This window comes from Amblyomma mixtum, chromosome 6 (genome assembly GCF_055824585.1).
Source record: "Amblyomma mixtum isolate Tamu chromosome 6, ASM5582458v1, whole genome shotgun sequence".
Lineage (NCBI taxonomy): Eukaryota > Metazoa > Arthropoda > Arachnida > Ixodida > Ixodidae > Amblyomma > Amblyomma mixtum.
The window spans coordinates 101,619,391-101,645,185 of record NC_143017.1 but is presented as its reverse complement, the minus strand read 5'-3'; the positions used below and the strand labels follow the sequence as shown (position 1 = coordinate 101,645,185).

General features: G+C 47.7%; 1 protein-coding gene across 1 annotated transcript in view; it reads right to left on the bottom strand.

The window, feature by feature from the left end:
* kuz (zinc-dependent metalloprotease kuz) overlaps positions 1–25,720 on the bottom strand; it is a 48,262-nt gene extending 22,542 nt beyond the window's left edge. Inside the window, exons 1-8 of the mRNA XM_089548518.1 lie at positions 25,553–25,720; positions 14,253–14,394; positions 10,689–10,810; positions 9,849–10,108; positions 5,759–6,091; positions 4,093–4,288; positions 2,002–2,186; positions 15–192 (exon numbers count right to left, since the gene is read on the bottom strand). Coding sequence (XP_089404644.1) covers positions 15–192; positions 2,002–2,186; positions 4,093–4,288; positions 5,759–6,091; positions 9,849–10,108; positions 10,689–10,810; positions 14,253–14,394; positions 25,553–25,610 — 1,474 coding nt within the window. The 5' untranslated portion in view covers positions 25,611–25,720. The remainder of the gene's footprint in view (positions 1–14; positions 193–2,001; positions 2,187–4,092; positions 4,289–5,758; positions 6,092–9,848; positions 10,109–10,688; positions 10,811–14,252; positions 14,395–25,552) is intronic.
* Positions 25,721–25,795: the final 75 nt, after the last annotated feature.

Sequence of the window (25,795 nt, the reverse complement as noted above, 5' to 3'; positions counted from 1 at the left end):
GGGAAGCCGGTTACCCTGGAAGCAGTTCTCCTTCTGCTCCCCGTGCAAGATTGCCGACAGCACGGCCGAGATGTTGCGGATGCTGCAGGGGGAGAAGCGCTGGTTGTTGGCCTGGTGGCCCTGGGTGGCGCTGGCGTACATTATGTAGTTGCCAAATGTTCCTCCCGGCACACACTCGGGCGGGTAGTCGTGCTGCACAGAACATGACCACCCGGCTTTGCAGTGCACATTTCCAAGAACAGTCACACAGAGGTGGCCAGGGGGGGTTATGTGGAAAGGCTCTACTAGTTGTTTGCTTAGCATGTTTCCAGGAGAAGATTCAATGCAATCACACCAAACACCACAGCAAAATTAAAAATCTCCCTTATCTGCTGGACAACTAAAGTTATGCATCCTTGCAGAGCTTCCTCATGGAGACCTAATGCTTACTCAAGTTGAGCATGCCAAGTGAATTATAGCCATCCAGGGAGAACACCCGTTTGAAAAGTCCACCACTGCAATGCAACGGATTAAAATGCGGACGACTGCATAAGATGAAGTGGTGATATGTCTCTTGAGCTGCTTCCCAGCACACATCCGTTAAACAAGTTTGAGTAATCGCCACAGTTGTGTTCACATACTATAATACCCGTGCCACACGGACAGATTTAATGCCATTAAGTGCTTACTGCCTTAAGTTTTAATGGCATTCGTGCAGTGCCACACGCATAAATTTAATGGCATTAGCCTTACTGCCGTTCGCGACCTACTGAGTTTGCCACAACTCATTCGCCCGTGCAATGTGTACTCTCGTTCCCATTCCACACGCAGAAAAGCATGCAGCTTTGTAAGTAACAACTTCCTAACAAGTAGAAAATGGTTAATTCTTAACTTTCAGTCAGATGAGGCATCTATATCACATTTTCGTTGCAAAGAGCACCATTTTAACCAGCCTTATTGACAGGTACTCTCGACTTATGTGCTGACATGTGAGTTTATGGCTACTTTTAAGACTTGTAAAGCAGGAACAGCCGTATTTTCTGGAAAATCGTTTTAACATTACATTTGAACAACATTCCCGATATATTGTGCTCATTAGGAATGTTTATATTCAGATGAAACTTTTGACCACCTTGCAAGCGTTATCGTCATCGTCACTTTGGATAATGGCATTAAATGTGGACGTGTAGCACCAACTCCGAAAATAATGGCATTAACAAACTTGAGGCCTTAAGCATTGACTGCCATTTCTTGTGCGCGTGTGGCACGGGTATTAGACGTCAAGGCATTCATGTCTCTGTTCTTCTGTTCATACCTTTACTACATCATTACTAAGTCAAGAGGTGAGGGTCGGGAATGTTGGGAATCAGCATGGAGCCTGCCAACTGGTTCACTGCTTTCCACATGCATTGCTCAGATGGCTTAGGGCCACAGCACCACACGCCGTTCTCTCCTTTCAGTTTCCTTAGCACATTTACAAATGATGCTGCCATGACCACAAATACCGAAACCCCACTTGTCCCTCTCCAAAGCACAACCACTCTTCCAAAGGATTAACAATACGGAAAACGAAGAATTTGTGATGGTAAGGTTCTTTCGCAAATATTTTTTGCCATGAAACTTGCAAGAGCCTTTAGCTGGCTCATTTAACACAAACCTAGTGAAGATTTGCTAAAGAAAGTCCAAGTGAAACAACAAGTGCAGCGAGTAAATGCATGCCGCAGTTAAATGGCTGCAGGCATAAAAAGAAAGCTCACCACACTGCTCTACTGGGCCAGTTAATAACACACTACAACAGTAGAACAGTGCACAGGCCCAGCAAAAGTTCATTATCGTAAACTGGGCTTTCGACAAAGTTCAGCACAGCACTAAATGCACATGTTGCAGTGCCTGGACACTGACTTAGAGCTGTTGATGTACTACAAAGTGACAACCGAGCTGTCAGCGTTTAATTTTTTTTTGCCGCAGGGGAAGGCGACAGCGTGGCACGGAAAGCAATGGTGCATAAGGCGAGGCACTCACAGGCGAGCCAAAGTTGTGGCCGATCTCATGGGCAAAGGTGATTTCGGAAACCTTCAGTGGGATTTTGGCGTTATGATTGAGGAACGTTATGATGCCTGTGTTGAGACTGCGCTTCACGTTCTCCGACTTGCCATTGATGTTTTCAGAGTAAGTCTTGTACTTCTCGCAGATTCCACCAGAAGCACCTGCCAACAAGGAGAAAATTGCAATCACAAAAAAATCCTGTTCCACTCAAACAACCACCATCTGAGATGAGCAAACTACTTCACAACAGACTGTCGCAATCGGGTTTTCACAAGGTGAATTGCCTCATGATAAACAACATGACACTGAGTACAGCTGACAACCAATTTTAACGCGGCAGGGTTGAAGGACCCGTTACACAGAAAATACGGTGTTGGCACTGTGAGCGAAAAATCATGGGCATGGATCTTCTGGCATGTGATCCCCAGAGAGCAACCTAGGAGGCAGCTGGGCCACCTAGGTCACGTGACCTTACGGCATCATCACAACCTGCCCAACCGACAGATAGCAACCTGCCCACCATAGCAGGTGGCAGTTAAATCAATGAGGCATCTCAAACTGCCTGCATGGCACTCAAGACGATACGCTGTGAGCCGCTGACGACCAAGAAATGGTCAGCAACAGCAATGACAGCTCTGATTATGACAGTGAGACCAACAAGTGGCCAAGAGCATGCTGTGAATAAATATGAATTTTTGATTCACGTACATCACACACGTGTTTTCACAACAAAGGTAAGGTTTTGATCCAGATTTTCTCACCTAGGCAGTGGTATAAAATTTTGAAAATTCGTTTTTGGTTTTAGAGCAGGGGTTCTCAAACTGGGTTCCGCGGGCTGTCTTCTTGTGTTCCGCGAGAACCCTCACCGGCCCTGACCCGGCAGCTGATATGAGACTGGCTCTGAGTGCTACTGAGCCACGCTTTGACTTGCTCTTAAAAGGGAAGAAGCAGTACCACCCATCACATTAGTATTTGTATTAATCTGTGCAATAAACACTTAACTGTTGCAACTTTCTCTTTGCAAAAATGCACTCGACAACATTGCTGGTAAGTGAAAGCGGGGGGGGGGGGGTTCCCTGCAACTTATTGAAGGCTTTTGGGGTTCCTCCAAGCAAAAAAAGTTTGAGAACCCCTGTTTTAGAGGAAAGGAAATGGCGCACTAAATCCCTCACATATGGGTGGACATCCGCGCCATAAGGGAAGGGAGGAAAGTGTGAGTGAATGAAGGAGAGGCCATAGTGGAGGGCTCCAGAATAATTTCGACCACCTGGGGATCATTAACGTGCACTGATATTGCATAGCAGATGGGCACCTTTTGCATTTCGCCTCCATCGAAACGTGGCCGTCGCGGCCTGGTTTGAACCCGGGTACTCTGGATCAGTAGTCGAGCACTCTAAACACTGAGCTAACGCTGCGCCGCTTAAGAAAAAAAATCTGAAGACACTTTTTCCTCCCATATAATGAACTGTCCCCAAGCTGAAGTCAGCTTTCTTTAAAAAAAAAAGAAGGGTTCATTACACGATTAGGTATGGTACTGGATGCAGCTATTACTGCTTTGTAGCAACCTCATCTTCCCTGTAAGAGAATGTCAGTGAAAGAGGAACAGTAAGATAACAACCCAACCAGTGATAAGACTGGTGAAAGCATTACCTTTACTCCAACAGAGCACGAGATGAATATAAAATTTCTGGGCAAGACATAACAGCAAGGAATTCAGCCAGTGTTCACAACTACAACCTTGGCAGCATTTTTTCATTGTACAGATCATCAATAAGTCTTTTGGCACGCTGCAATCACAAAGCTTCACAGGAAACAGCAGATCGAGCACTGATAAGTCAAAAGCGGGCATAGAAAAACTACAGACAATTATTCATTTCTTTACTACGCTAACTACTCCATTTTAAGCTGCCAGAAGTGCCAATCACAAAGCTTCACAGGAAACAGCAGATCGAGCACTGATAAGTCAAAAGCGGGCATAGAAAAACTACAGACAATTATTCATTTCTTTACTACGCTAACTACTCCATTTTAAGCTGCCAGAAGTGCAAACAGGAACTCGAAACCCACCATTGACCGATGCCACCCAGGCCAGGCCCAAGGTGCCATGCTGGAAATCTCTGAAGGTCCACACATAGGCCAGGCAGAAGTCGTCGTGGTTGGACAGGGAGTTGAGGTTCAAAAAGTTGGAGGCGTCCAGGTTGCCCGCACAGAATGGATTGGTCCGACGGTTTCTGTCATCAGAACATGCTGAGGTGTCATTGATCTGTAAAAGAAGAATGTTTGGTAAGTGACATGGGGTCCCCTGTCTAGGCTCTCACTCCTCCTGGCTCTGACGTCAACCAGAAATACAGATGGCACAGTGCGACGCAAGCCCTGAAGCGGCAAATGCAGAATGGGTCACTGCATTTTTTGGATTGGACTGGATGTGCAGCTTACGCCTTTATAACGCGCAGACATTAAAGAATAGTCCTAGCCAAGTTTGAGACGCTACGGTGGAGTCTGTCCTGCCGTGTTGTCAACACCACCTGTCGTTTAAGCCTATTCCAATTTTCAAGGCAGTGTTTTGTAGTTGTTGCCTACTACATCTTGAGTGCGTTACTGCCTTCTCAAGTGAACAAAAAGGCCCTCTGCTAATCTGCTGAAAGGCCCTCTGCTGAAAAAAGAACATTCTGAGAATCATGCGGCTTAAAAACGAAATGCCAGCTTCCACTTCATCACGTTCCTATTCATGTGATTCTGAAACTGCTCTTCAACCACTGCAGTTTTATTTTTATTTGGAAGCTTGTTTCATGCCCTTTCATTTGACACCTACCAAGATGGCATCAATAAGTGCACACAGACTTCAAGACTCTCAGTTTGTGATTTTACCAATACACTCTCTGCCTTAAGGGCTTTTTCTCTGACTTGCCTTGGGCAATTGAAATGAGCTTGAGTACAGCTGTGTGGTGACGCTATTTTTACTGCCTTTAAGATTATTCCTAAATTTTAATTATGCGGCTTCCTATATTGCCAGCCAACCCATTTTGCATGTTACATTCCTAGAATTTTTTACCAACGTGTTTTCACTGAGGCAAGTGTAAAAGCTGCATTACTGCACAAAGTGCATCTTGAGTGATGCACTGCTGTAAATACTTCTAATACTAAAAATTTTTTGGGCAAACAACCAGTAATGAACAGTCCAAATAAAACCATAAACCTCCTTATAAATAAATTCTGAGTGATGTCAGAGCAGGTTAAAGATCCCAAGGGGGTCCAAATTATTCTGGAGACCTTTCTTCTTTCACTGCCACCTTCCTCCCTTCCCTCAAGACAGTGTTCCCAGATGTGAGAATAAGTGAGAACAAGTGCACCATTTCCTTTCCTCAAAAACAAATTAATTTCTTAATCCCCCCCTTAAATGAGCACAGGCACCAAGTTTTTGAGTTACGGTTCCTTTTTTTTTTTTGTGGCAGCAGTGCACAGGGTCTTAAGAGCAAGAGAACTGGTAAAGATATGCAGCTCCTCACCCTCTACCTTGGCGGTGAGCAGTGAGCACGCATCTGGCGGGAGCGAGCGACTATGCACGCGGCGCCGACGACAGCGATGCCACCTGGCGGAGCTCGGCTGAAACGGTTGCTAGGCAATGGCTGTTCGAGGCCATTCGTGCCTACCGGCTACCGGCTACGCGACGAGGTGAAAACCTGGCGTAGTGTTGCTAATGCAACAAAAATAAAAAAAAAAAGCCTGCACGCACCCGTATCCTCTGCACGGCAAACTTGATGTCCCGGATGCCATTGAAGTTGGTGCTCCGGTAGATGCGGCTGGCCGCCTCAACATGCTGGGCGATGAGGGAGGAGATCTCCTCACGGGCCTTTACGGGGTCCTTGCCCGTGATGATGTGGTCCCACAGGTAGGTGTCGGTCTGCACAAACAGGTTGCAGACGCGCCGCTTGGGCAGGTAGCTGCTGCTGGCCCCCAGGTGGAGGCTGCTGGCCGACCGCAAGTACTTGGCCTGTGGTGCCTCTGCTACGTGGTGGTCCTCCGAAGGAGAGCGAACTGACCGCCGGGGCTTGCTCTGGCTGCTTTCCTGAGCACAGCCAGGAGAAAAAAACAAAGGGCAAGTTAAACCTTATTAGTATCATGAAACTCTCAAAAGCTCTCGACTTTTGTCACGTGCAGGTGTTGGTCACATGCAGATTTCGCAGCGGAAATGAACGCACAATGCAAATAAATGTAAGTGATCCTACCCAGCTAATGTTGGCAGTGAAGTCTTAAAAATTAAAGAAATGTTCAGAGATAATTAGAGTTGCAAGACAAAAGCAATTCCAAAATTTTCAGGGTACTAATCATGCACTGTAGAAATTTAAGACTTATCTAAGTTATTTAGCATACAAAACTTCACTATGCAGAACAAGTGCTATGTTGCAGCAGGACACTGCAAAAAGCATAGCTGCCAAAAGAACAGCATGCGAGTTTTTAGCTCACAGTTGCATTGGTAACACAACTGCGTCAGCAGCCGCTACCATCTCCACCACAGCTCACATGGTGACACTACTTGTGGGGCGAGGAGTCGGAGGTGCGCACCTCTTCCTATGTCAACCCCCCCCCCCCCCCCCCCCCCCCACCTCTCTCTGCCCAGCCTTGAACTGCCCTCAGAAGACAGACTCTGCTCTCGCCTCAAGTCTCCGTTGTTGCCAGTGTTACAAAATGTGGAGGATCATTACATTCAAGATTACGTTCACACACAGTGAAAGCTCATTACTTGAAACTTCCTTAATTCCAATTTCTGAGCAATTCTAACTCTACGACTTAGTCCATCCACGCTTCATTGAAGTCTTCATAAAACGTAGCATGTAAATTCGAATGTGAATCTGTTCAGCCACTGATAATTCAAACTATGTGCTGCCACACCTGGGCGGCCGGTGCACATGGCCAACCAAGCAATGCACCCGCCTGAGAGAACAGGTGAAATAACCCTGCAGTGAATGAGAGTGGGAAGGGGTGGTCCCTAGTGATGCAAAACTATCGGTAGTACTATCGATACTATGGATAGTTGATTCACTATCAATGGTAAAAAAGACTATCGATACTACTATCGATAGTTCTATTGATAGTACAATCAATAGCCGTATCGATGCTACTTGTTATATATAGTTCTATCGATTCTATAAAATCAACCACGCGTACCCACTGCATCCTAAACTTGGTTTCCTGAGTGTGTTGTATGGAGGTGATGGTATGAGTATCTGACAGGACTCGCCGGTTTTCGCGGCCTACGCGTCACCGAGCTCTGCAGACGTTTCCTACGTAAAGCTGCTGGATAAGATGTTAGCGTGCGAATGTCCTAGTTGCGAAGCATGTGTGCGAAAAGCATTTCTGCAGCAGTTACGTCAGCAAGACGACGTCTGCTGTGCACGCTGGGGTCGTGTAAGCCAGCACAACTTGTGCTGTTTGTTCTTTCATCGAATGCAGTTCCAGGCATTTGTCCAAACTGTCCCTGTGCATGTTAAAAGAACCACAGCTGGTCGGAATTTACCCGGAGACCTCCACTACGGCCTCCGTCATACCTCGAGTTTCTTAGGAACGTTAATTCTCATGAGACCGTGAAACCAATCAGGTATCACAAATGTTTTGGTTATATTGCTGGCCAACAAATCCATAATATCAATATTGTTACTATCGATAGTGTTACTAGTGATAGTGTTACTAGTGATAGTGTTACTAGCGATAGTATCGCTATCGATAGCAAGACTATCGATAGCAACATTATCGATAGTAATACTATCAATATTATTACTATCGATAGTAATACTATCGATATTATTACTATCGAGAGTAATAATATCGATAGTATTACTATCGATGGTAATAATATCGATAGTATTACTATCGATAATACTAATACTATCGATAGTCAATTTTCCGATAATTTTACATCACTAGTGGTCCCTCTGTGTTAGCGGCAACATAGAGCAGCGGCAACTACAACTTCCAAGATTTGTACCAAACCGCTGGTTGTAGTCACTGACCTCAATCACTCCAGTTGCGTGCTTTCTTGCTAAGCAATGAAAAACGTCACCAGTGCAGAGATAGTGTGGATCAAGCTGATCATGTGCATCGCACCGTATTTGGCACTCCGAAGCCACGGTGTGTACGAATCCGCGATTTGCACAAAACAAAGTGGAGCTTTCGCTGAGAAACCATGCTCTTTGTCGACTTGGGAACGTCATTTGTCTGCGATGATTACTCCACCAAAACGTTTCAGGCAAAGATTGAAACCATGCTTGAAGTCGATGGCCATCCATTACCGAAACAGGATATTGCCAAAAGGCACACTCATTGGTTTAGCAGTTTGTGACTAAGAAAGTTGGAAAATCTGGTAACGTGCGAACATCCTAATGATTGTCGCACAATGTGTGCAACTTGCAAGTGGGAATTTGTGAGTCTCTCAGGTTATGTGACAGTTTGGTCAAAAAGTGGCAGTCGCGAGATGATTGCATGCTGCTGTATTTTCCAGCCTTGCAAGCACGCTCATAGCCGGCCGCATGCGGGATGTGCAGGAACCAACTGGTTCCAGTTGTGTTTTTAGTCACCCGACCAATTGGACCCATTAGGCCAGGCAGTTATTTCACCCACAAAATATGTTATGTTCATTGAGAAAGGTAGCTAAATGGTTGTGAATTATATGCTCTAGGATCTTGGATAAGTAATTCTACAACTTAACATATTATAATGTGCAAAAGTAAAACTGATTTAAGAGGACTGCAGGGAGACTCTCTGTGCCTAGTGCCAATCAACATTTTTCTATGAAATTGAAATCAACATGCTTTTAGGGAAATCAAAGTCAACAGACACACATACATCGCACACAAGCAACACTGCACATTCAGGCAACAGCAGCATATGTTAGCTAAATATGTACATCCAAAGAACACACTTCTGCGCCAACTTATATACCCAATTTACGAGGCTCTCATGCTGGGGACAGTGGCGCTTGGCCACAGAGCGCAGTTATTTAATTTCAGCTGCAGTGGTGGTGTAGATGATGAGTACAATTTAGTAGGTTAAGCTGCTGATAGCTCTTATTATAAGAACCATATTAGTTCTACCTTGTTTGTAAAATATACAAACATTCATCGGATAAATTGGGTGCAGTTGGGTGGACCAATTGGATGCAATGGGTAAGAACAATTGGGCTCACCAATTGGAAACCCAACTGATCCAACTGGATAGTCCATCTGGACCATCCAAATGGAACACCATTCCAATTGGAACCAGTTGGAAAGCCAATTGGTTCCAATGGTTTTTTTTTATTACTGGCTTGACCAAACCATAATTTTATTTTGGCATCCTAATCATATAACACGCGAGGTGTCAGAGGCCTATAATATCTAATAATGAGCACACATGTGTTAGTGACCCATCAGTTGTCCTGCATGAAAGGGAGGTCTAGATATGGTCATATCTAGGCGCTCCTCATTGATTTCTAATCTTTTATTGTTTGTGAGTATGTACCTATTCTGCGTTTTCTGAATAAACAGCCAGTTGCGAGCCAGCACCTGCTGCATCTGTTCCTTCTAAGTCCGGGTCTTTTTGCACTGTTTTTTCCAAGAAGCACTTGACAATTATGCAACACCAAACTGCCAACCACAAGAAGCACAACCCAGCACTAATTCCTTTTGTGATGCTTCGTTCCACCGCTCCAGCTAACTTGTGATCATCAAAAGCCCTTCCAAAGGTAATCATTCCAGAACACAACCTTGGTGTACACATTGAGGTTACTGGCCTTCCCGCTTTTCGTCCTGCAGTGACCTCAACAAGGCACATTTTCCAAGACAACTTACGGCAGTGTCCTGCACGGCGCTGTTGGCAACCCTGTCCATCCACTGCCGCACGTCTTCCGTGATGCCACACCCCGGCTGTGTGCCGTTCTCGTGGCCAGGCAGCTCAACGTCATGGGCTGCGTACATGATGGAGTGGTATGGCTTGCCCTCGCCAAAGTACTTTTCAGACCGCTCTGCATAGTAGTGGCCCCCCGTTGTCTCAATGCGCCCCTCAAAGATGCCACCATGGAGGGCCCCAAACACATGACTCGTTGGCTCTCCTGCAAAGTAAGAGAACAACCAAAGCAATACACAGGTTGCTGCAAGAGGACACGAGGCTTTCCTTGAAACTAAGGTTCAGGCAGACTGACGAACTACCAATGGCACCGGGAAATGTCAGTACTTTTTTCAGAGCAAGCGAAGTGGTTCTGGAATTTGAAACATTGACAGAAGCTAATTGCAATCAAGACTCGATACAGCTAACCATTTGAAATTAAAATGGCCTCTTCAATGTATGTTGTTAAGCATGAACAACAGTGAGTTTTATTTACGTCACTACAATTCTCCCCTTGATCTCTATACTAGCCTTCCTTATTGCAGTTTTCTTGCATTACATTTACAGATTTACAGCAAAAAGGGTGTTTGTGCCCCTAGGCAAAGGCTCATTTTTGGTGCCTTTCATGAGATGTAATTTTGATGGTTTTAAAAGTTAGTCTATGCACTACACATGGGAGAAGTTTCGGCAGTGGAACAGGGAACTCTGTCATCTTCCATGAAAAATCACATGAGTAACCACAATAGGGAAAACGAATGGTAGTTCCCAGGCTGGGACAAGATACTGCAAAGTTTTCCAACACTCACCTAATAAATGCCCAGAGTAAATGTGCGACAGGTCTACGTCCAGCGGTGTCCTGTCGTGAGCTTCTATCACAAGGTCATTGCTGAATACTGATGTGTCGCGTTTTAGTCTCAAGTGAAAATGTCTGAAAAACAGAGGTCAAGCATACATTGCTGTATTCAAAAAGCCCCACACGTGAACCAAAATCGTCAGTGAGCACTGTGGTACAATAAGGCACGTGCCACTGAGCTTTTGATATTGCTAGTGGGTGCAGTGGTAAGTCAGCACTGCATAAACAAAAACAGAATTCACAACATAAAAGAAGAGAGACTGGACAAACTAATCTACACTCTGAAATTTACATATCACTTACCCTAACAACACAGCCTCATAGAAGATACTGGCTTACTGAATAAAAATTTCCACAAAAGTAGTCCCAAGGCAGACGTTGCATATAAAGTGAACACGTTACTTTCAATGCAAACACTGGCGAAAGCTCGCCTAAAGGACCTGCCAGAAAATTGACAAAAAAAAAGTGTCAAAGTGTCCCAGCGCCACTGCCTAAATTGCACAAGGACAGGAGGTGAAATACGAAATACACTGCGTTCAATAGGAAAAGTCCAACCTTAAGAACTGATGGAAGCAACACATTGATTCAGGCTCCCAATTTTTTTTTTTCACAGAAGTTGGCAAGACTGCTAATTTGAAATTTTCATTTCACAACTCAGCGCCTCTGTTATGAAACCAGACATCGAAATTCAGTCCGCAACTCCTTGCTCGAACACTGGTAGCAAACAAAATTACATTAAATTTGGCATTATATTAAGCCATTTTATAAACAAGAAATCTGCAAAACCCTGTGTGTTTGCGCTGTTGAACCATCACTAATGCTTCCACACAGTGATATTAATAGACACTTTACAAAAGTTAGCGCCATCTAGTGAGAAAAACATGAACAGCGCACGGCGGCCATGTTTGGTTCAGTCCGTCCGCGCCGCCCGGAGTACTCGGAGGACAGTTCACTGTACCCGGAGAGTACGCGCCAACGTGAGCCCTCGTGGAACTCGTGCACGCACAGCGAGCTTCATTGGAATTCCCGCAAGTGATTGCGTCATTTGTTGGCATCACAACAGTCGGTGCTAGCACCAAGCTCCATTCGGAATGCCAGCATGTTGCTGCGTGCCTTTCTGCAGCCAGCGCAGCGTCGTAGACGCGCACGGAAACAAGGTGTGTATACGACCGTTCGTTTGCATTCTTGATCGGCTTTACAAGTGTCACTTGCAGCATGTCAGGCATTACGGCATGTACCTCTGACTGGGAGATAGCTCATAGAACGCGATCGCGATCACCTGAAACAGCGAGGTTGTTTTGCGTGCAATGGAGCCTTGTGAACTTCACGAAAGCTTGTGCTGAGATGGAAAATGACACTGGAGAAGGAGCAATACATGTGTAACGAACGCTAAAGCTCGAATAGATCCGTTGGAGCCTTTTGTACGTGGATTGCATTCGCCATTCTCTATTTGACTTATTACAAGGGCATGATTACCGAAGCTAGTTTTCAAACCATTGTGTGAAATGGCCGTGCATTGTGCAGATGGAAAAATGGTTGCCTAGGGCGCCCAAGCTGCCTGTTTCACGCTACAAAAGCGCCTGCCAAAGCCGCGGCGTCCTGTAAAGCAGGAAAAGATGAGGCATCACACGTGTAGCGTCATGCTCACATCCAGCCCGTTTCAAAAGATGTTATCGCCTGATGACGCGTGCGAAGTCCGGTACGCGTCCAGAGCGCGCAGCTCAGGTTTGTAGTCTGTGCCTATGAATACTTGCCAGCGCGATCCACAAAATAACGAAGCTTGCGTTTCACTCTAGTGGGTTTTCTCGAATCCCATGATGGTTTCTTAGTTGACAGCCACCCGATAAGTCAGTTGGTTTTGTAAAGATGACGATTTCTTGTTTATTTCCTCTTTTAGTAGACATTTCAAGCTTTAACCTCATATGCAAGAGCTGAAATGGGCGGCCTCGGGAAAAAGGAACTGTGCTGAAATGATAAGGAATTTTAAAAATCAGCTATCACCGCGCCATACCTGCTTCGCGCAAGAGTTCGTGTGAACAGATTTTCCAGTATTGCTATAAAGTATAGCATCCACAGCTGTAATGTGGTGCTTGTTGACAAAACCTGTTTATTATTTGTGCAGGTCTCCTTCCATGGCTTCCCAAGCAACCCGGCTTTGAGAAAGAAGTCGATTATTGCAATACGCAGAGATGTGGGGAAATACTTCACTATAACGCATCACACCACGCCTCGGCTCTCAAAATATGCCTCTAGCCGTCGCTGGCAGAAACCGTCAGGGACAAAAGAGAGGTCCCTAGACCAGGAAAGGACTTCGCTTGACATTGAAAATCCGTTCCACGCACAGTACACTTGGCGACAACGTTACAAGCACGGACACAACGGCGGGCACTGACGGACGGACACGGAGCGGACGGACGAAGCGATCCAAAGATGGCCGCCACCGCGGGGTCAGGCGAGGTCAGCGTGCCTGTCACTGTTGCCAGACCTACTTTTGTAAACCCTCTATAGCATCAACTTTGTTCTATTTAAAGCTATAAGTCTCCGTTTCAACTGCACAACTACAGGTTCATGAAATTTAAATCAAGGTTTTCATGTTTAGTTCATTTCAGCAACTGTCATGCACAAAGCTGGGACCTTCAACTAAATGCCATTTCTATCAGTTACTAGAACTGAATTATTAACAGTCAAGTATCATAATTCAAATTAAAAGGACTGAAAATTTGTGCCCGTTAAGTAGAGTCTGAATTAAGGGGAACCTTTTTAATATACTCTATAGTCACAGGGCCAAAGAAAGCATCAGTCCAATTAAAGCAAATGTTTATATTAAGCGAGTTTGAATTGACAATAGTCTACTTTTAATTAGTTCGGAGCTCTGAGAGGAGGTCTAAATTAAAATCCATTAGTACCAGAAGCTCTCCCTAGCGTTACACTGAAACCTAAGTACGCCACAGGTATCTTGATTCTGCCTCCACTGAAATGGGGCAACTGAAAGAGGGACGGGTGCCGCAGCCTCACCGTCAACAGCAGGAGATCGCAGCCCCTAAACTATCCTTACTCCCAGTTGAAGGGACATATATTAGGTTGGGGCAACCTAAAAAGAAGTAAAAATAATAAGCCCCTAGTTAAAGGTTCACTCAGAACATGCCAAGTGGTTGCCGTACTCTAAGGATGGAGAGGCTGCTGTCACAGAAAACATTTTTCCTTTGTTTTAAAAAAAGCCAAAAAATAAAACCGAGGTATCACCACTACAAGCAGTCTTCAGAAACAAACTGCACTGATGTCACATACTATTTTGGTTGCGGATATCCTAAATTTGAACCAAGTGGCAGAAAAAGACATCCCACTTGAAGCCAAACTAGCCTCAAAATAGCCCTCAAGCAGCTGAACTTTGCCAACAAAAAATAGAACGCAGTTGTTGCCCCTCACAGAACAACAGTGCTTCTGTTGATATCAAACATACATGCAGCTTAAGGAGTCAACAAGTGCACCCTTCACCATACTTTTGAGCTGGCTTTACCTGTTATGTGCATAAAACTTGAGGTGGAGTGCTGTGTCCCGCTCTTCAGGAGACCTCCTGATGCGCATGTGTCGTTCATGGACATCATGATGATTGTATATCAAAGGCTCATAGTGTCTGACAAACCTATTAAGTCTTCTTGCTGAAATTAAAGGAAAATAAGGCTGGATTGTAGGGCAACACATTTCACTACAGTGACTGTGCACTAAAGAACATGAACGACCAAGTGGTGAAAACAGCTTGCAGATGTACACCCCTGGTTATAGATCTTCGAGCTGTATGGTGTGGTTTTCGGCAGGGTAATAATGCACTTATGACACACACGAAGACAACCCTTGCCTTTCAAGACCTTCTTGGTCTTTAGAGGTTCTGTAAGTGCTATGCTGCACAGCTCAAAACCAAACTACGTAGCCTGAAAAATTCGACGAAAGTTGTACATCAGGTTTCACTTTTTCATAGAATTCATGCAAATTCAGTAGGCTCGACCTTCTAGACTGTGTACTACGGATGTCATGCAGACATGAGAAAGTGATGTGTGAACAAGTGTGGGTGTGCTTAAGAAAAATAGCAATGGTACTGTCTACTGCATGGCTACTGTATTCCTTCTTTAGCTGATTTATAGATGGTTTGCATGTTAGAGAGCTGTACTTGGTGCATGTGCTGTCGCTCCTGCACCTTAGTTTCTGCAAATTGTGCACACAATTTCTGATAAAAATCACTCAGCAAAATGCCAATAACATTGGCCACTAAATCGCAGCATCATATTTTTACCTGGGACTACCTCAGTATAAAATTTATGGTCAATTATGCATCAATAGCACTTTTTGCTACTTCAGGATTTTTTTCTTTCTCAAACTTCATTTGTTAAAACTTGGTTCAAACATTTTTAACACAGTACAGATCTCAAACAGCTGAAGAAATTTCTCATAACACCTTGTAAAGACACCTCCATTTTTTCATAAACTGCTGAGCTGATAATTTCTGCACTCAAATTACATACAAATTAAGTGCTGCCATTTTGCTGCTACTCAATGGGATGCTTTAAACTGTGTTCAGAGCTAGTTTTGCACTTGTCCAGAAAATTTGAGGGGTGGTCTATGACCTCAAGATCCTTTTTTTTGCCAGAAATATGTAAAAAAAATCTGACAGTACAATAAAGAGCCATAAATCTGGAAGAAATCGGGAAGGGTTGAGCACGAACTTTGGTGCACTTGACAGGAATGACCTCACATTGTCTGCACTGTATATTAGGGAAGGAGATTCCTTGACCTTTTCAAGAAAAATGTATGTACTGCTGACCAGCACTGACAGAACTGCAGACGATACTGAACAGACAAAATATTATAAACAACGGTTATTTTATTGATAGATACCGAGGTTACATGACGCATAGGTAACTTAATCCAGCTTTTGTGTTCTTGGCTGGCTGTCAGGATAGGCTTGGCTTTGACCAGCTATGGCTACCTGCAAACCTATTGCGAACAACCATGTGCCCAACAACATATCCTTTAATACTATTTCACGCAGTGTGCATAAAAATATTCATATCATAGCTTTTGTTCCTAGCATTCTTTCACAAATGTAATGTCCATAGCATCCATTATTGGGTGCATACGCCCCCTTTATGGTTTATGGGGGTTTAACGTCCCCATGCGACTGGCTATGAGGGACGCCGTAGTGAAGGGCTCCGGAAATTTCGACCACCTGTGGTTCTTTACCGTGCACTGACATCGCTCAGTAAACGGGCCTCTAGAATTTTGCCTCCATAGAAATTCGACCGCTGCGGCCGGGATCGAACCCGCGTCTTTCGGGTCAGCAGACGAGCGCCATAACCACTGAGGCACCGCAGCGACTTGCATACGCCCCCTTTGGCCACAATTCAAATCAATTGCGCAGAGAGGGACGACAGAACAAAAAAACAAAGAACGGCAGAGGGCGCTTCGTCCAGTGTCTATTGTATGGTAATTGTAAATGGCTTCTCAAAACTGGGCACGACAAAGAGGAAAAGCAGACGGCTTTTCCCCCCGTAGCACAGCGAACGCAACCAGGCCCAATTAATAACACCCCACCCAGCCGAAGGAAAGGGGCTGGACAGAACCCGTTCAGAGGCCATCCTCCGGGGGTGACCCGTTCGAACAAACCGGCGCTCGAGAAAAACCGCGCGCCCAACAGCGCCCAGCTGGCCGCCGCACCAACTGGTTCTCCCTTTCCACCGGTCGGCGCCGGTGGTGGAGATGGCAGTGGCAGCGTCATCAGCGGCGCGGGGAGTGGCTGTTCACCTCAGGAAGTCACCCCTCCCTTCGCTGCTCGGCATTGTTCGCGGCTCTCGATCGGCGGCCCAATGATAACAAAAAGTATGCCGCAACTCAACACGCCCACGCCATCGAAGCGGGATAGGACGCGCGGTTTACGTGCACTTCGAGCCTCGCCCGGCATCCGCCTATCTGCGTGCGCCGGCCCGACATGACGCGTTTCGCACGTCCGGCGGCTCACAGGAATGTGCAAGACGCGTGTCGATTCCGACCATTGAGTTTGCTTCCCACACATCGCAACCGGAAGTGCGTGCGATTACCGCGACACGGAATATCTGTACAATCGGCTTCCACGAAAGATATAGTGAGAACGACAGTTATCTGTTATCGTTGTCAAGAGCCTTGGGCCAGCGATAGCACAGTGAAGAAACAACAGGAGGATTCACTTTGGTCTTTCAAACAACTCCGTGTATTTCCGCAACGAGACAATAGACACATTTAGCATACCGTGTTACCGTTACCGAAGTACCGGAAGCCCGCTCGCCGTGGGTGAGCACGTGCTGATTGGTCCCGAAGCTGCTGGCGTGCGCGCAGCTGCCGGGTACCTGGCACCATCTGGCGCTGTCAAGGCCATCTGCGCACGCGATTGGCTGCGTGCGGCCTCCCGGTATTCCGGCACCGGTAACACGGTACACAACATGCTAAATAGACACCTTTAGCATACCATGCTATCACTACCGTTACCGAAGTACCGGCAGGCCGCCCACCGGCGGTGAGCACGCGCTGATTGGTCCCGGTGCTTCAGGTCCCGAAGCCCCCTAGCCATGACTCGTGATATGTCACACTTGACTTCAGCCACCAATAAGACAGCCTGTTCTCTCTAATTCAAAGAGACCGGCCAAGTGGTCACCACAGAGCCCAACCTTTCGGCGCTATAATATAAAGCTTCGTGGACAAAATATCCATTCGGTAACGCTTGCTTAGCATAGACCGTGAAACATTTTGAAGAACTTGTCGGTCACAAGAACGCGATGGCACACCGGACAGCAAAGCCAGCGGGTTTTATCAAAAAACGAATCGAACGGCAGCGAAGAATTGCGATTGTGATCCTCTCCTTCATGACACATATACTATACACGCATCTTTATACACGTTTGCGCACACGATCGCGCCGCCGTGTCACGTGGGCTGTCGCTATTTAACGGAAACAATTGAAAATAAAACGCAATGCACGTAACAGCCAAATTACACGTGGCGGGATACACCGTCGGCACTAAGATTTCACCGTAGAACGTCGCCTAATCTGGTTTCATGCGATTTGCCATGTAAATCAAAATTGTAATGTCCCTACCTGACCACGTCAGTGAGGCATGGTGTTCTGAGTCAGCTGTAGATAACGTCAAGGTCAGTTGGCGGTGTTTTCAGATATTCGCACCACTTGTGGCGCTTAAATGCGACTTTCAGTACTGCTTCATAGAGCGTCACAATGGCATGGGCAGCGTGTACAGCGAGCGCAAGAAATTGGCTGTGGCTTAGTTAATGTTAAGCCTGGATATCTCGAAGCAATAAGCTGCGGCGATGCTCGTGGTTTAACTGAAGGTTATACTTACGGTTGTACTTAGGGTATAGCTTTCTGGCTTTTCCGAAACGTATTGTCTTAGCTATACAAAGTTTGTACGGAGGAGGAGACGCGCGTGTAGTGAACACGGTGCTGTCTTAGAAGGTTGCGTCAGAGACATGTACTGTGCAAGATTTGATGGACAGGCATTTTCTTTCCTTAAAAGCAATTTTCATTTCATTTTAAGGCCCTTACGGCGCGGTTCAAGTATCCACCGAGATATGAGACAGGCGTCGTTTCCTTTCCTTAAAACCAATTTTCTTTTCATTTTCCTTCCCTTACGGCGCGGTTCTTGTGTCCACCGAGATGAGCGTTTCCTGGCGCACTGTTTGTCTTTCATTTATTTTTTTTTTATTTGTGATATTTTATTTCTGTCATGCCTTTTTTATTTTTGTGTGTCAGCGGCGGCGGCGGCCACCTGCGCCGTGCGTGACGTCACTCGATTTCGCGCATGCGCAGAAGTGGCAAATCTGAGCTCCGGCTCACGCTAAGCGCGGAGTTGACTAGCCTAGTGAAGCTTTTCGCTTCAAAAATTCCAAGGACGATACCCCCAACGCGATATTTGAGCGCAGCTCAGCTTCGACGGCGCGAACGGCAGGGTCCTCTCGGCGGCGGCACTGAGCCTCTGCTAGGGCAGCTCGTCTACCAGCAGCGGCAGGCGAAGCATTTCCTAGTGGGGTTAGCACCACATACACAGAACAGGAACAGAAGAGGCGCGTCTGTCATGTTGGGGCTCACGCCACCTAACCATGACTCATGAAACTTCACTCGTCTCGCTTTCAGCCGCCAATCAACATTCGCTTGGTTATTTCTGCCCGCTTAAAATCCATTTTTCCGTCACTCTCCTTAAACCCCAATGCTTTGAATAAATCAGCCCCGCTGCTTTCAATTGTACGGCCCTTTACAGAAAAGTTCCAAGTATAGTGAACTATAGTATTCTAGTTCACTGTAGTTCCAAGTGTTCGGCCGTTTACTTTTCCTCTCCACACGCACCGCATACCGTGGCTATCTTCATGATGATGATAGTGTGGCCTCCCCTTTGAGTTCCCAGGCCGCATACAGAGCAAAAAGGGGAAAGAAAAAACTAAAAGAAAACAATAACGAGGGCGAAGCGGCACACACACACGACGAAACTATCAATGATAAACTAGAGTTACTGTATATACAGTAATTCCATGAGAAACAGCCCTCAGGCGTCATCTATGAGCGAACGGCGGTACTCTCTCGCTCGCTCGGTTACGCCGACGGGGCTCAACTCACGATATTGAGAGCTGCGCTCTAAAGCAGGTATCACAGATCTCAGGGTTGTGACCACTACTCAAGCCGCCAACGAGGTAACCTTCACCACGAGTGCATTCCGACAGGGCCACTGGCGTGCCCTACACGCACTGCGCGCATACGCCATAAACGCCACTGCGCGCTCCCGTTAACCGTGAAGAAGATAGTACGACGGTAAATCGGATGCATCCCCGCACCCTGTGATTGGCGACACGAGAAGGCGCGGTACACGATTCACCAGAGCGGCAGTCAGAATAATTTACAGTAAAATCTGGGACACGCACAGCCCACGCATGTAGCCGGGACTGTGCTGTACATCACAACGATCGACACTCAGAGACGACAAGGAACAATGGAACATAACATAGCCGTTTTTAGTTATAAGGTTAACAAAGAAAGCCAATGAAATATTCGGAAGGAGCGGGGATAAAGCACCAGCACTGATGTCAGAAACGGCATCGTTAACGGATGTCGAACCAGTCGCAACGATGAAGCGGTTTGCAGAATCCGCGCTCCTATTATAGTTGTCGGAATGAACTGCGTGTTCTATGGGCTACAGCGCCAGTAGCTAATTTCCCCCTACCGTGTCCGTCTGGAGGGGTTAGGAATGGCGACAGCACGTCGCGCGCTTCGGACGCTGTCCAAGGCTGCGGGAAACGGGGACCAAGGGGCCGACGACCCCTTGAAAGGGTCCCTTGACGACCATTGAAAAGAGATTAGCCCTCACGTGGGTGGGGGTCAGTAAGGTCAAATACTCCTGAAACCCCCGGCTGTCTAGCTAGGCAGTGGACTTTACTGGCGCCTCTAGAGTCGGGCTCTGGCGAGCACTGGGCTCCGCCCACCTGTATGTACAGTGTCATTGCAGCGGTATTGGTCGAAATTGGGCGAGAGCAGGTTTGATAAAGCTCCGCCCAATTAATGAAGGCATTAAAACCCGCTGCAAACAAAGAACGAGCGCGCCGAGTCCCAGTCTCGGCCGCTTTTCTACAGCCCTTCTTTTAAACCGCCTTTTCTCTAAGTGTTTGTATTTTGCTCCAGTCTTCAATAAATTAGTTTTTTGCTTCTAAATAAGTTTGGAGTGGCTGCCCCAACCGGCAACGTGTCGCCGGACGAGCGTACGAAGACGTGAAGTGCTATACGATCATCGGCCAACGTGCCATCGACGAACGTCCGACCAGACCAAACCGGCCATTCCGACGTTTTTAGACGGAAGAAACTTAACTGGTGCATTGACCAGGAGGATGACTAGTGTTGCGAGTTAACTCCCTCTGTCTGAGCTCAACAGGTGAAACAGTATGAGAAAGAGCCCTTGTCTAAACTATGCGCCAGAAACCAAGCGACGACGTCGACGACTGCGTGCTAACGACAGTGCCAGAACTTGTGCGCCGCCGTCGAGATACCTACGAACGGGGCAGACCTGCAGCACGCGACGCAGTATCGATGCTATAGGTAAACGCGTCCACCAAAAGCCGAGCTCGATCACAGGAAGCGCACACGTGGTGCAACTAAATCCAAATTTCCCCCTCATTCTATAACTATTTCTGGGAACGTTCTCCAGCAGCAAAAGACGCATTCATAGGCGCAAAAATACTCCCGGCACTCGTTTAAAACTCGTGACGTCTACACACAAAATGACACCGCTATGAAGAGAAAGGCGGTGCAGCCTAGCATCAGTCTCTTGGCGGATACAGGCCAACTTCGGCCAGCTGGTGATGCACGCAGCTGACTGTAACTGCGCTTTGCACGGAAACGTCATACACCGACACAAGCTGTCACCCGCCGCGGTGGCTCAAGGCGCGCGTCTACCGAGCCGGAGTTCCCGGGTTCGAACCCGACCGCGGCGGCTGCGTTTCGATGGAGGCAGAACGCAAAAGGCGCCCGTGTGCTGTGCGATGACAGTGCACGTTAATGATCCCCAGGTGGTCGAAATTATTCCCGAGACCTCCACTGCGGCACCTCTTCTTTCACTCGCACCTTCCTCCCTTCCCATAAGGCGCAGTTCAGGTGTCCGCCGAGATATGCGAGACGGATACTGCGCCATTTCCTTGCCTCAAAAACCAATTTACGAATTTTTAGATACGCTGTCCCACGAACGAGAGAAACGCAAGCGCCGTACGGTGTGGGCAAATCCACAAGAACACTACACATTATACGTGCGTTTAGGCGAAAGCCTTTCTGAGGCCTTTGTGCTATCGTTGCTGTTACTGAGGCTTCGAGACCTCACCAGAAGCCACGCGTTCTCGAGCTGTCTTCTGGCTTTCCGATCAGTGCCCTTGGCTCTCCTCGTGTTGTCAGGGCGAGTTCTGAAGACGTTTCCATCACGAGCGCGCTTGGTAGCGGGAGATATGGGAACTCGACTCGGCGCCATCGAGCGTCCGTTGGGAGCTAAGCGTCGACCGCCGAGGAGATGGGAGCGCACGCGCAGCTGGGAGCAGTTTATGCTCGTTTTAACCGATTTCTAGTTACGAAATACTAGAACGTTATATCTGACGTGTTCGTTATAACCGATTTGAGTTACGACATACTACACATTCGTTGTAATGTATACAGCTCAAGAAGACAAATCGTTCGTCACCACTTCGGACGTCCTACATCAGTTTGGCCGTAACGGACGTTTGAAGTTTCATGAAGCCACGGTTTGGGGAACATAAGGTCGTCGGTGCGAATCCCTATGATATATGCTATGCTTTGATTCGACTAGTAATCTTATGCTTCACGGGTAAGATCCCGACCGCGGCGGTCGAATTTCGATGGAGACGAAATTCTAGAGGCCCGTGTACTGTGCGATGTCTTAAAGAACCCCAGGTGGTCGAAATTTGCGGAGCACTTCACTACGGCGTCTCTCATAGCCTGAGTTGCTTTAAGACGTTAAACCCCATAAACCAAACGCGCGCATCGAGGATGGATGGATGGAAACAACTTTATTACAAATAAAATCTTCCAGTGTGGTCCCCTACTGGTCCAGGAGTCCACGGGCTTGTGCTTCACGTAAAGCCCGATCCCATTTCTGGCCGGCGGGCTGAGCGGATTGGGGATGGGAGGTACTGCCTTTGGGGAAGGACATTCCCAAAGGTAGTAGAAAAGTGTGGATCTGGGCACGCCACAGGTGTTACAATCAGGAGGAAAGGTGGGGTGAAATAAAGCAGCCTGTCTGTAATTGTCGCCATGTGGCACTGGATAAGGGCGACAAGGTACTGTGGGGTGGTGGCAGTGTCATGCGGCTGAATTTGTAAAATGTGGTAATTTGGTGATATGTAGAGAGGACCGAAGGGGCTTCTTGCGCAGGGTTGGGTGCCTGATCCTCCGGGGTCCGGGAGGAGAGTTCTCGGGCCAGCGCATGAACGCGCTCATTACCGGGGATCGAGGCATGCCCAGGGACCCACGACAGAGTAACCGTTCGGTCGAGAGGGGTGGCCGTGGTAAGAATACGGCGTGTTGCCGGCGTCGTACCTACCCTCGAAATCTTAATTCATTGCTGCGACAGCCACCGCCTCTACCCGGCACCTGCCAAGGGGCTTAGTAAGGCAGATGAGCGAACTCTGCGGCGCCTGCAGACAGGAACTCTTCTCTGCTCTGCCATCGCCAAACATTCTGACCCAAACATAGATGGGCGCTGCCCGCACTGTGGAGATACCTGCGATATCTTTCACATGGTGTGGGCATGTACTCAGAATGCTCCCCTTCCCCCACCCCCACCCGAGAGGCATGGGAGACTGCCCTCCTCAACTGCTCCACACTGGAGCCGCAAAGGGCTCTAGTAAAGCGGGCGCTAGACGGGGCGTCGTTGTGCGGTGTCCTGACTAAGGATGCCGACCATGTAGCGGGGTCTTCTGACCCCAACTCTCTTTGAGTAATAAAGAAGTTTTTCACCACCACCACACCACGCGTCCCGGGCCGAGACACGCTGCGCGACGTCCGTACGCATTGCGTTTTTACCCTACATGTAACCCTCTATCAGCCACTATAAACGCGACATCACATTCGCAACGGGAAGGTTCAGGGTGGTACTGTTAAATGATCCCACCTGTCACTTCGTCACTTGCCAGCGGCGCACACGGCGTTTCTTCGTTACGAAACAGCGAAATTTCGTCTGGGGGACACGAGATATTCCGTAATAAGCCTCAACTAACTTGCGTACAAACGTGAACATCTAAACCCAAACAAACAAAAACACTGAATTAGGCGCCACGCGTCGGGGAAAGAGGCCACATGACTTGCAGGAACGCCAAGCGATCGCGACTTCCGCATGCATGCTCATGGCCATGCCATTGTCGCACAAAACAGTCTGGGTAGGGGTCAGAACCGCGAACGACGCAAATTTCGCATCCCCTTTTTCCGAGCCACTGTACAATGTGCGCGCACTGCACATGATGTGTTTGCTCCAGGCAACATGTTAACGGGGCAAACAGAGCCAACAGGTGAGCCCGAAGCGGAAGAAAGGAGCCACGCCGGCTGCGCGGGTCGCCCGGCTTCCGTGGGCGATGCTCGCGCTGCAGGTTCGCGTGGCCTCCCTTTAAAAATAGTGACGACGGACGGGCTGGGACGCCTGAAGCGTGTAATTGGCCACGTTTAGCGACCCCGAGGAGCTGGTTCGCCTACCCGTCTCGACATCGCCTCCCCGCCCGCTCGGAGAAGTCTATGACATGTCACATGAAAACAAGCCGCCGCTTGATTAGTACACCTTCAGTTTGCTGTCGCGTGAAGCTGCTTCTGCAAGAACGGCCAAATTCGTACTGAAGCGCAGAACATACTAAAAGAAGGCTGACAGCGGAGAAGACTGGTTTAGTGCGACCAACTCAGGTGCAGGGAGTTAAAGCAGATAAGGTTACGGGCTTTTGTCCCGAAACTGAACACAGGAAAATGAGCACCTGCATTACAAAAGTAGCACACCGCGCAATTAATTCCATATAAGGCGCATGCGGATACAACGAACCGCGATCACACGAGTGACAAGAAAATAAATTTATAGTATAACGGTTGGCGCAAACAGCCTTTTACTTCACAACCCTCAGGGCGCCTTGATTTGCGAAAAGCAACCTTTCTTTTCACCTTCAGTCTGGGGATATACTTTTCCTAGAAGCGACGAAAGGAAGTGAAGGGCGCGGCAATTTCAGGCGGACACCGACACAGGAGTGTTGTAATTTGTTCCTTTCGGCACGGTGCCGAATCGCATGTACTACAGTACTTACGGTGGTTTGCCACCCAAATGAAGTTTTGCGCCTGCACACACGGACACAAAGACGGCGCGAGCAGCGAGCGATGAGGCGTTGCTAGCTTTCTGTACAACCGCGGTTACAACACGCGTTGAAAAGAGTGCTTTGCATCACCGATACGTCTTTCCGTGTTCACTAATGCAACGCACAAGTCACTAAACTTTACAAACAGCACGAGGTCGGTTTTTGAGTGCAGTATCCAGAAAAACCGCACGCGACGGAAACGTCGGTGAGTCATAGCTAGCGCGAACGTTACCTAGGCGGCGAAAGGGGCGAGCACCGTCCTTGCCATCCGGAAAGCTAACGCACGCCGCACTCGTGACAGCAGGCAATGCACGTTTGCGAGCCTGTCGAACGTAGTACTTCGTTAGCCACCCCAGGCGAATCGAATTGCCCACGAAGGCTTGTTCGTCGTCTGTCCGGGGCGGGCAGAAATAAGCCACCACTCCTGATTAAAGCAAACAAGCTGCGCATCACAACGCGAGGCTGTTCGCGTAATTTCGGCGAATTTCCGGCGGTTGCTAAGCGAGCACAATGGGCAGCTCCGTTCGCAAAAACGCGCACCCGCAAGTATGCTGGCCTTGTACCTCGCGCCGTGCGCGTCTAACCCAAAACACAGGACGAATATGGACTGCGTGGTGTGCTTCTGAACGGTCACGAGCAGCGTTAATCAAGAGCGCGATAAACATTTAAAAATGGCTATTGCCGTCGCGGCCTGCACAGGACGTCGTACAAGAGGAATATGCTGCAGCGTTGACTTCGAGTTTATTCTCTGTCGTCAGCGCAGGAAAAGAACGCCTCACAAAGAACCTAGAGGAGCAAAAGGCTCTTATGCGAGAATAAGAATGATGCGATGAGCCAGGGCACAGCGGAGGAGTGCGACAGCATTCATAGCCCTGACTCGGATATCCGAAACAGACAGATTCGAAGTCCACTCACCGCAATCAGCTGTAGTTGCATAAAGTGCTATAATAAAAAACAGCAGTTCAGAACGCATCCTACTGTCATCTGGTTCCGTGTGTCTAACTCCGGCCCCGACAACAGAGGAAGACCGTGTCAAAACAACGCACCACAGACACAGCACACACGCTCAGACACAAAAGTGAACTGTAGTTTATTTTTTTTCGACAAGATTTCCGAAGTGGCTCTTGGCTGCGCATGCGCTAACTGCGCAAAGTTTTA